Consider the following 12,550-nt stretch of genomic DNA (forward strand, 5'->3'; position numbering starts at 1 on the left):
TATGAGTACTTAAACCTACATTTTTATCTTCAGTAACAGTCCAAATCAACTTTATTCAGAGAGTTTCAAACCTTATAAAAGCACTGCAGTGCAGAGGAAAATAAATACATTTCACGTAATGTAAGTCATAGCGCGGTTCAGAAGGCATGCAGTTTTTCTCTGACAAGTTTTAACACCTTTTTAGCCCACATTGGACCCCATTCATGAAACAAACAGAACAAACTTTCATGCAAATCATTCATAAAAAACATTTTTGTTTTGCGATCAATTGTGAACATGGAATTAAATATGAAATTTACATTCAGCTGAAAAATTCACAAAAATTTGTTCTGGTTGTGTTTCATGAAGTACACCATTTTAACTCCACTGGTATTTACAGTTGGCATGAAATGGAAATCTATTTTCTAAATGCATGTTAAAGATCATTACTGTGAATATTTCATCTGTGCATATGGTTATTTTATTTATTGTTTTTGAGCTTTTATTGTTTAATCAAAATGTCATAACTGAACCTTCCAGTGAGCAGACTTCTCAGATCATCTAGTGCACTTAAACCCATCTCTACGAACACCCACATCTCAAAATAAAAGCAACAACCCATGCATGGAACCAAATTCCCACCCTATAATTTTTCTTTTTCATTAATCCATTACACTCGGATTAATGAATTTACACTACATCAAAATACAGATGAAAAGAGCTGGGTCCCGTTCTTCGTACATCACTAACTCAGTAAGCTGGATTTGATTGTTGATGATTTCCAATTATATTTCATTAAAACAGTATTCGAAGCTCATCCTGGACTTGCTGTCATGGCAACAGGTCCATAGGCTTAAACCTGCTCAGGAGCAGCTTATTTCAAGTAAACAGAATTAGACTGCATCTTTTTAAGCAGAATTGATACTTGAAATATGTCCGCTACCACCGCTACTTCATTACAAGAGCATCCTAATGATCCAGGGACAATAATTTAAAATAATAATAATTAAAAAATTAATTTAAAGATAATATAATAACGATATTTAGTCTTTAACACAGCAAGCTTTACTCACTGAAAGATTTATTTGTCATAAAATAATTACTTCATAATAGTATTAGAGTCTTACACAAATGCTATATGGATAATGTAGAGTCGTGCATTAATTTGAGTGATGACATATTATGGGAGTGGCTTGATGGAGCGCAGGAGATGCAGATAACATGATCTTGACCCTTAAGAAACTTTAATTAATGCTGTCAAGTAACAAATCTGTTCAAATGTAAAATTAAATGAATTGCTAATAACTACATTGAAATAAAAATAAAGTCTACAAATATTAGAAATCGTGAATATAAATAATTGGGAATCATGTTAATTTAAATAAAATAAAAAGAGTTCACATTTCATTTATCTATTATAACATTTAGTTTTTTTTCTCTTGGCTGTTTCCTTATAAAGTCCAGAAATTTGTCAAGTTTTTCGTCAGGTGTCTTTTTTTTAATTATATGATGTCATTAGGTTGCCGTCTTGCCGTCAGCCAATCGCTGCATTGCTGATCGTGGTTTCGAGTATCGAGACATAACCCCTTTTAAACCAACCCATGAACGTGCAATTATCTCAGATAACTCAATCCAGCCATACTAATCATCAACAACAAGTGCGTTCAAAGAACCGAATTAGCCAGATCCTGATTAGCGCGATGATTTCATCTCTGATTTAATAAGCGACGTATGAAGAATGAGCCCCTGGGCTGCATTTCCCAAAAGCATCGTAAGCCCAAGTAGATCGTAGAATCATTGGCACCAACATTGGTCTCTATGATCAACTTAGGTCACAATGCTTTTGGGAAATGCTTGCCTGGACTGATTTTCATTGCAACTTCCAAGTCCAAGTAAATGTTCAGAATGCAACAAATGCAATATCTTTTGCAGTGTCTCGCACATGAGCACCGCGTTTTTAAGATGCTGTGTCAAGTTTACCGAATTTAAACTTTTACACACAGTGCCGCTCATCAACGTCAGTTCCAAAACAATGGACCAATCAGAAGACCCCGAGGGTGGGACAAGCGTTGTGAGCTTTTGGGTGAATTCTAAATGGCTTTTTTTGGCGCCCTTGAAGGGCACTTCTGAACGCAATTTGTAGAGACGTTCCAAATGAAAGTGATCAATGGTCAATAAATCGTTGCCAGTAACACACACACACTGCATCTCCAAACCATTCGACCACATTAGAATATATACATTCAAACAACAAAACAAGCAGTATGTACTGGACTCACATACTTAAGTGTAGCAGTATCACTCAAAAACACTGCTTGACTGGAGGATGAGAGAAATGGAGGGAGAATTCAGGAGTTAAAAGCCGATTTTTCCCCTTGTCATGGCGTAGCCCAGTTTGGCTTCATTGTTGATGAAGGACATGATGCCCAGGTAAGTCTCGATCAGGAGCGGCCTCTCCAGTATCAGCACGCCATTGGCTCGTCCCGGGATGGGGAAGTCTTTATGGGCTTTTTTCACAGCCTGGACGAGCTGCGTCTTGAAATTCTCAAGCTGAAATTGTGAGCAGAGTTCATTTTTATTTATCTTCCTGTGTATACAGCAAAGTGTGAAGAGCTCACTGAAAGGTTTTAGCTACGATTTTGGCATCTGAAATAGAGATTTCCTTTAGAGCAGAACCTGCGGTCTTTGATCACTTTCACAATTCACAAAAAAAAGAAAATGCGAGTAAAGTGATTTATGGATTTCATAGTTTTTTTGTTTTTTTTTTGCATTTTGCATTTTGTTGAAAGATTTTAAAATTGATTATTGTATGAATTTGTCTTGAATGAATTTGTATAATAATAGAATTTCTAGCTTTGAAAGAACACCTTAATAAATATAAAAATTTGATACCATTTTCCAAAAATATGGAAGCCTGTTTCCACCACTGAATAAAAAATAAAACAAGGTAACTTCTAATCACTCAACTCTCAATCATACATATCCCACCATTACTACATAATAACGTGCAATTGAATAAAAAAAAACTCGCTTTTTGACTTTAGAACTTGCGAATTGCGAGATATGTATTGCGACTTTATATCTCGCAATTTTGACTTTATTACTCGTGATTGCGAATTGTGAAATATGAGATATGAATTGCAAGTTTATATCACAATAAATAAATTGTGAGATAAAAAGTCGCAGTTACCTTGTTTTATTTTTTATTTAGTGGCAGAAATGGGCTTCTATACAAAAACATGCCACATTGAGAGCATAAAATTTGAACAAAAACAGTAGTTTAATTTAATTTTGACCCAATTCAAAGTATTTTCATATCAACTGAGACTCTTCAGGAATGATAGCTCCCTGAGTGAGATAATAATAATTATTATTATTATTATACAATAACCCTATAAAATACAAAATGTATTCATTATTAATATTAATGCATTATTAATTATATTATTTATTACATTAAATTTTACTTTACAAAAGGAAAATTACAATAATTTCTTCTCTGGCTAAAGTTAAACTCTTGAGCTTTTATTTTGGTGGAAAACTGCAAAGAGGCTTTAAGTCCAAAAAAATGTTGAAAATTATGCCGAATGTGAAAAAGCGTAACTGGCAGTCTAAATTCACAGCACATGCACAGGGATGCTGTTGTGTTTTTCTGTAAACCAAGTCGCTCTGAGACGCAGCAAGCACCAGATAATAACCACATCAGTTTAGTTTAATGTTTATTTAATTTCGGTCCTCACAGACAATCAATCATACAAAAATAAATAAAGTTGTACATAACAACCGAAAAGGTGTAGGCTGAAGCCTCTGCTTATTAAGCCTACCCTTTGTACATAATTATCAATCAAATGAGCGGCACTTTTTCACTAGTAGCGATTAATACAAGGCACACATATACAAAGTATTATAAAGAAAAAATAAAATAAAATAAATTATAATACCCGTTAAATAAATAATCATTAACCACCTTGTTTTTTAAACATTTTCTTAAATTTACAAAGTGAATTACACAATTTTAATTCCGTATGCAAATTATTCCATAGATTAACCCCTTTGACAGATATGCATCTATTTTTTGTATTAGTTCTTACCCTTATTTTTTTAAACATATGCATTCCTCTTATTCCATACTGACTTTCTCTTATTTCAAACATGTGTGTGCATTCAATCAATCAATCATTATTCACTTTTTTATTTAATCATGGAAAGTAAAGACTCAACGTAAAATGTGCCAGATTTGGCCAAGGTGGCTAATTTTCATCTGTGTCCCTCGGCGGGTTGACATAAAAAGATTTATTGATGTTCCTAATTCTGGTTGGATAACAACCATATTTTTTACATTTCTAGAAAACAGTTGTTGCTCTTCACTCGGAAACATGCAGTGCATTTCATTAAAATACACACCGCTGTGTCTGTCAGCTCACAGTCATCCATACTGCGGAAGATGAGTACTGATAAATCTATAAGATCAAACACTAGTAGGAAGCACATTTACCTGGCAGAGGGAGGCCACCTTTTCATCTGCGTGGGCCATGGGGTGTTCGGTGAAGGTGGCGTAGGGTATGTCAGTGGACCAGGGGTTCCAGCGATTCATGAACGAAGGTCTTGGCTGCTTATCCCACTGGACACGGATACCGGTTCCCTCTCTCCTTCACACGCACACAAACAAAGCTTAATAAAGTTTGTTACATAATGTACTAATTAACATAACAGTGTGGAGAAAGCCATGGGACATTAGTCATATAATGACATATGATCACAACGTCACATCAGCAGAATTGTATTTTGTGCTTGAGAATGAAGTGTTTTACTTGTTGAGGGATTTTGGGGGGAACTCAAACTCGCCGACTGAGATCGTGTCCACAGCGTTCAGGGAAATTCTGATGACCTGCAGACACTGGAGGTTTATGAAGTCATATTTGCACACCAGCAAAGACCTGTAACAAACCAGCAGCTCATTCAGAACCGGTTTCCTGATGCTAACAGTTAAACATCCATTCCAGTGGAAACTTACAGCACTTTCTTACCTCTCGGTTATAAGAACCAGTCTCTCTTTTTCATTGTTCCAGTGATCGATTCTGTGGGCAAATATAAAGAGGACATGAAGCTGGCTGAAGAGACATCCGTCAAATTCTGCTGCATAACATACTGTAGCGGTACCATGGTACACTGATGTTATGAGATATCAGTATCACGGTACTTTGATGGATGTCATATTACTGACAGCTACTACAATTAAATACCATGGTATTTACACAGTAATCCACGGTAAATCAAAAGGATGCCATGGTTCCCCCATAGTTCATGTAAAAAAATAAATAAATAAAAAACACCATAGTATTTCCCAAAAGCCATGATAGTCTCCTGGTGTTTTTGTGTGAAGGTTGCAATCAAGATCCACTGAAGGCCCTTCTGTTAATTAAAGAAATTCATGCAATAAATGTAAAAGTGATATTGTGCTAAGAAATGGCAACAGACTCACTCAGCTAGCAGCCACACGCTAAGAACCTCTCCGTCTTCTGAAGGCAAGGCAACCGTGCGGATATCATTGACTGCCTGCTCTATGGTTCCTGGCTGAGACCAGAACAAAAAGAGCACCTAGTTTAGATGCTTGAAACAACATCAAATGGATGTCAACAAAAAAGATACAACTTATTTCTTCTGTGTAGTTAAACTCCGTATAGGCCAGTGGTTCTCAACTTTTTGCCTCCATTCTCCTCAAAAAATTATTTTCACTCACAATGTCTTCATTGTGAAATGTTTTGGCATACCTAGAAAAATGCATATTCAAAAAAATATAAAACTTCCCATTAAGTTGTAGTATCTTATTCCTTTAAATGACCTATTCAGGTCAAGAAAAACACAACTTTATAATTACAATCCCTCATATTTTAAGGAATTCCTAGACACTGAAAATCCTGATTCTTTAAAAAAACAAACAAACAAAAAAAAAAATTGTTGAGAAGTGAATTAAAATAAGACATTTCTTGATTTTTAGTTGTTTTAGTTGATTTTGCTGCATCTTTTGTCTTATCTTAAATCTTTTTAAGTCATCTTGAGGCCCCCTATCGGGCTGAGAACCCCTGCTATAGGCCACATAAACAGATGACAACAGCTCAAGATCAAACACAAAAGCATGATATCACACTACTCCCATTGTTTACAATGTACATCACTGCATGGGTCTCATTTACCAAACAATCATATGTGGATTGGAGTGCAGAATCTGTGTACAAACGTGCAGAAATCGTGATGCGACAAATGTATTAAAATGTATTCTAAATTTATGATACACTTTTGAACCGACTGAAACCACACATACACAAAAATAAATAAATAAATAAATAAAAATAGCATGCTGTTATTTACTTTTATATTTATTCATTTAGCAGACACTGTAATATAAAGTGACTAAAGTGACAAATAAGGAACATCACTTTCCAGAATATAAGTTAAAGGAAGAAGGATTTTATCTTTATGGTTATCAATGTTTCAGGTGCTTGTGGAGGTAGTGAATGGCAGTTTATTAGAATTCTGACATTTACATCATCATAATTCTAAAAAGAAAGAAAGTCTAATGAAATGGTGGGTTTCATTCATACCATTCTAGAGGTCATCTCTGATTAATTTCTATAAATTCACAAAATGTATCCCTAACGTTTTTTGTATCCCACCTGAATATCAGCAAAAGTGTTGTGCAATACAACATGAAGACAAAAAGTACTTTTTTTAATGTTTGTCTGTCAAAAGTGAAAACATTTGCACCGTAAATGCAAAAGAATTTGAATCTGTTTCAAATGTTTATCACTGCATACTATTTCAAAACTGTAGTAGGCAGTATACAGTATAGGCTACACATTACGCAGTACATTAGGCTAGTATTTAATTCTGAACAGACTGTCTTTGCCTCTTTTTTGGCAAAAACAATCAACTTTTGTCACATTGATCAGTGATTCAAACTGTTAACTAGACTTCCTAATTATAGTTAGAGTTTCATAATTAATGTTACAAGGTCACTACAACATAACAACAGACCGTTAGGCACAATGGCCGTGTCACAAAACCTGATGAGCTCCCTACATAGAAAGCATTTGAGCAACATCTTAAGTGTCAAAATAATAATAATAATAAGAAGAACGTCTTTATGTTTTGTTCCATGTCACTGTGCTCATTCTATGAACGCGATCAACGCTTCTAGATGATCATCCATGCTGTCTAGGTAGGCAGCTTCTTTAGGTTTTGACATACAGCCCCATCTAGTCAACACACTAAGAAACAAACCCTTTTTTTTTTTTTCACAGAATACAACCTTGACTACCGAGTCCGGGCGTTCTGTAGCAAACACTGGGACTCTTACTCACCCTAAAGACGAAATAATCCTTGACTTTGGCTCGCATGGTCGGGTTGTGGACATGGAAAGGCGTGAGGGTCTGTAGCGGGGTGCAGCAGGCCACCGAAGCTCCAGCTCGGGCCACCACCTCCAGCCCATCATCATAATCCCCCGGGTGTAAAACAGCCGCACCCGGGCTCTCGGGGTCTACACTGTCATTCAGCTGCAGCATTTCGCTAAAGCGTCGAGGACAAGCCGCAAATTTCCGTAAAAAGTGACTGTGCTCAGCGCTGTGTTGCGCAGGGGAACACCCACCTGCTCCACTCTACGGACGATTTAAAGGGACCCGTTCTGTTTATGAGTTACTGGCTGCTTTCGGATTTTTAAAGGAACAGTTCAGCCAAAATGCCCTATGCATGGGACAGGTGAAAACATTAAAATGTCTCGCTGAAATATCAGCAGTGTAATCTGGATTACGTGACAAGATTCCAAAAATCAAGTAGGGGTAGACTGAGTACATTTGGGACATGGGTACAGTTGAAACGCCTTAAAGGGTCACTCCACCACAAAATAATTTTTTTTGTCAGTAATCACTTACCCCCATGTCGTTCCAAACCCGTAAATTGATTTGTCAAAATGGTGCTACACTGATTTGGAGAGACACAGAGGAGAGGAATTGTTGAATAAAGTTGTTAATTTTGATTTCTTCGTGTACAAAAAGTATTCTCGTCGCTTCATAACGTTACAGTTGAATCACTGATGGCAGATGAACTATTCTGACTATGCTTTTCATACTTTCCTGGACCTTGACACTGTTATTTATTTATGGGACAGTCTCAAGCCTCCCTGTTTTCATCCAAAATACCTTAAATTGTGTTCGGAACTTGCATTCATGTAGAACATTATATTTTTCTATTCACTATTCTGAGTGAGCTGAGTGAAGGGAAGGATGGGTGAAGGGAAAGAAAGTGGGGGAAAAGGAACAAATACATAGGTGAGAAAGAAGCTTTCCCACATTTTCTCTCAGTGAGATGTGGAAACAGATGCCTGTATGTTAACACACTGTGTTTGCATTGTCCGTATCTCAGAGGATCAAAGTGTCTGTGGTTCTTTCAGCCTTACACCATGTTTCTGAATTTGGGTAAAAAAAAAAGCACCTCTCAAGCAATTATACCATATATGAAACAAATCATGCAAATTACTAAACACTGGTGAAATATAGCTGTGAAACACTATGTCGCCATCATATCCAGTGACCTTCAGAAACTGTTGATTATGAAAGCCTGGACAAAAATTTTTAAAACCTGAAAGACTTTTGGCAATGTCATTGTTATTGTCATGTTTATTAAAGTTTTTCCATGTAATGCAAACATTTTTGACATTAAATATTTACTTTTTTAATATTTCAAAATTTTCATAACACATTTGCATGTTTACAGTTCAGTGTTGATTAACACAAACACATAAACAAAAAAAAAATAAATACTTTGTTGAAATGTTTAAATAATTTATTTTACGTTTTTATGATTTAATTTTTAGCTTTTTATCAACTCACAAACCCACTGCAGTTCGTAAGCCCAGTTTGGTGCTGCTGAGTGGTTTGCTATTATAGCTCCCTGTAGCTTTGTTATCTTACTATCACTCTCTGTTGTTTACTGCTAAAATTTAACTCACCATATTTCTGATATTATCTATATAACTCATTTAACATTAACAATTTCACTTTTAATTTAAACCGCTAGCGCAGTGTGTTAGCATTGTGTTAGCCTGTTAGCTTGTCATTCGTGTTTCCATTCACGTTTCGCATTTCCTACCATTTCTTTTCTCTTTCACTCTGTTTTTCACAAATGTGGTAAGTCGGAAATCATTCTACAAACACAGTGAGTCATGGCTTCTCCTGTTATTGTCACTTGCATTGATTGCTGACTGTTCTCTTTGGAGTTACAAATTACCTGCTTATATCATCCAATCGTGGTTATATTTCTCTGTTAGTGCTACTGGATCTTAGCGCTCCATTTGCCACTATTGACCACAACATTCTTTTGAGTAGACTACAAAATTATGTTAGCATTAGTTGAATTGCATTGGCATGGTTCAAACCTTACTTATCTGACCATCATTAATTCGTAGCAGTGAATGATGAGGTATCATATCGATCACAAGTACAGTATGAGGTACCACAAGGCTCAGTACTAGGCCACTGCATTTTACACTTTATGTGTTACCCTTAGGAGATATAATCAGGAAACATGGTGTTAGCTTTTACTATTATGCTGATGATACTCAGCTCTATATTTCTCTGCGGCCCAATGATACATGCTAATTTGTAAAACTAATGGAATGCATATGTAGCAGTTCCTCAGCGTCGACAAATGAGGCAGAGATTTTTGATGGGTGCCTTTGATTTATTTTTCTCAGATGCAATAAACGTCATTGCTGAAGTATTCATTATCTGAATTCTTTGTTGCAAAATCTCACCATGAATCACAACCATTGATTAACTTCATAGCACCATAACAATAATGTCACAGCACCATGGCACCGTAAAACTACATCTGGAAAACATAATAAAGAAACAAATCATAAACAAAGGAAAATAAACTCAACCCACATTCACAATATCAACAAACAAACACTTGAAAACAAACAAACCTTGCTCTGCTTGCCAAAGGGATACTAAAAATACACTATCACATTTCTAATTCAAATCCTAACAAAGGATTATTAGGCTGCATTAATTAGGTCAACCGGAACTGGGAACACTTACGATAACACCATGCACTTGATACATCATAAGAAGAATGGCATCTATGCTAATATTTGTCTCTTTCATTCTTATACCGAGATCATTGTAGCCACCCAGATCCAGTCTGTATCCAGTCCAGATGGTGGATCAGCACCTAGAGACGACCTCTACAGCCCTGAATGTCAGCGGAGACAGTTCCCCTGCGAAGACCTCTTCAACTAGACAGCCATCAAGACAAGACCATGGGAACCAGATGAGTCCTCTGCACAATCTGACCTATGTTGCAGCCTGGAATTAAATTGTGCCATGCTGGTTTCATCTGGCCAGAGGAAAACTGGCCCCCAGACTGAGCCTGGTTTCTCCCAAGGTTTTTCTCCATTTCTATCACCTATGGAGTTTTGGTTCCTTGCCACTGTCGCCTTTGGCTTGCTTAGTTGGGAACGCTTGACTGATTGCACAGACAGTATTGGAAGAGACCTGAACTGGATGATGACATCACTGAATCATCAATTAACTGACTTTAACTGGAAAAATTGACTGTTTGTTATTGTCCTCTTGCATTATTGAAAAACTATTTTCCTGTTCCTCACTAGGTACGTTACATGGACACTTTTTGCTTGATGAATCAGAACGTAGTGTTTACATGGATCTGGTTGATGTGCGCGTTTATATGTCACAAGTTTCTGATCTGATTGAATCTTTTGAGATGTGCACACTACATGAATATACAGAGTTTCCCGCTGTTGTCGCATACAGTTTTAAAAAGCAAACGTGCTATTTATCTTCTTTGACTACTAATTAATTGACGACCAGCACATTAACTGTTGTGCAATGCTGCTTAGGCTACTTAAAAAAAAAAAAAAAAAAAAAAAGGTAAAAGTGCCCCTTCCCCCACCCAATACCAGTTGTCTGTTGATGAGAGTCTTAAACAAGGACTGGTGGGACGTTGTCCTGCTCCACTTCACAGACGCTGAGTGAAAGGGGAGTTTTATAATGATGGGACACTTTATTCACCAGGAAGAACACCTCGTTCCGCGCGTCATACGTCACTACGCTATTTTTACGTCACTGCGCATGCGCAGTACTTTCCAGTTTTGGTTTTCAATTCGATCAAGGGTTTACATGTCTTCTCGCTCGGATTACAAAAGAAATGAACCACCCCTTACAATCCGATCGGATCTGGCCAATTCAATCCGACTGACCTGTTTACATGTGACTTTTTTATTCTGATTGTGCTTCTAGTCCTATTATGATCAGATTAGTAAGTTCCATGTAAACGCAGCTACTGTAAAGCTGCTTTGTCACAATCTGTATTGCATAAAGTGCTATATAATATAAATAAAGGAGACTTGACTTTGCAAAACCCTGGTTTAAGGTAATGTTTAATGCATTTTATGATGTTGATATAATTTTTTTTAATACATTTTCATTCTCTTTGCATTTTTATGGCAATATGATACATTTAATGGTAAGTTTAACACAATTTAGATAAAAAGTAATCTAAAAGTAATCTAAAAAAAAAAAAGTAGTCAGAATATATTACCAAAAATTAGTAACCTAGATTATGTTACTTACTACAGTTTTCATCATGTAATCTGTAATCAGTAATGGACTACAATTTTTAAGTAATCTGCTCAGCTCTGAAAAGCAGTTAGTGTGAACGTCCTGTTAGTCGGTTCTTTGCTAAGTCAAAAACACAGCAAGGCCAGCATACAGAGCTTGCAGGTTAGATGCCATATTGAATTTAATGTGGATCTGATTGTGATGTTGTTTAACAACATGCTGATTTTTCAGATGATGAAATGTCTTTTTGAAAAAAAAAAAAAAAAAAACAGTAGACAAAGCTCCATCAAACAGTTGTGAATGTTGTTAGTGGTGAAATTACATGATCTAGGACCTTTATACAGTGCATGCCATTGTAAAGACTGTACATCTATCCCTCACATATTCATTTGCATCTGTGTTAAATTCAGTATGGCGTCTAAGCTGATTAAGGTCTATTCACGCAGAAGGCATTTTGAAGGTGTTGAGACTTTTTTTTTTTTTTAAGTTGAACATATTTCAACTTGAGTGCCATGTTTTTAGAATGCTGTGACATGCACCAGATGCGGCAAAATACACAAGCGCAACTGCCAAATATGCCTGTAGGCCTACTTCTGTCCCTGACAGCCTTGATTTCATTGCTGTAAATATTAAATATAGTGCTACCCTGACTAAGGTGTATAGGGCTGTACAAGAGCTGCTATAATTTGTGTATTCGTGGTGATTAAACTGTAGAAAAGTTAGCACACTTCAAGTACAAGAAAGTGTACTGTATATGCTTGACGCTTAAGAAAAAACTGCCCAAATACAATTTATAAAACAGCCCAAAGTAAAAAAAAGAACTATAAAGGGGCTTACTGTATCTGTAGGCACTCAATTTAAGGTCCAGAGAGGTATTAGACAGGTTTGTCACTTGTCTGCATGGAATGTTGTATTTCCTGGCTATAGAACCC

The 12,550-nt window shown here is 36.3% G+C and overlaps 1 protein-coding gene across 1 annotated transcript; it reads right to left on the reverse strand.

Annotated features, from left to right (window-relative positions):
• Nucleotides 1–1,547: 1,547 nt before the first annotated feature.
• LOC109058150 (tumor protein p63-regulated gene 1-like protein) lies at nt 1,548–7,652 on the reverse strand. Its single transcript, XM_042762863.1, has 6 exons — nt 7,341–7,652; nt 5,462–5,553; nt 5,007–5,057; nt 4,791–4,916; nt 4,475–4,628; nt 1,548–2,529 (listed from the first exon to the last, which is right to left on the reverse strand). Exons 1-6 carry the CDS (start codon nt 7,539–7,541, stop codon nt 2,335–2,337), a joined length of 819 nt encoding a protein of 272 aa, XP_042618797.1. The 5' UTR covers nt 7,542–7,652; the 3' UTR covers nt 1,548–2,334.
• Between the last annotated feature and the right edge of the window lie 4,898 nt (nt 7,653–12,550).

The sequence above is a fragment of the Cyprinus carpio genome, chromosome A8 (assembly GCF_018340385.1).
Source record: "Cyprinus carpio isolate SPL01 chromosome A8, ASM1834038v1, whole genome shotgun sequence".
Classification (NCBI taxonomy): domain Eukaryota; kingdom Metazoa; phylum Chordata; class Actinopteri; order Cypriniformes; family Cyprinidae; genus Cyprinus; species Cyprinus carpio.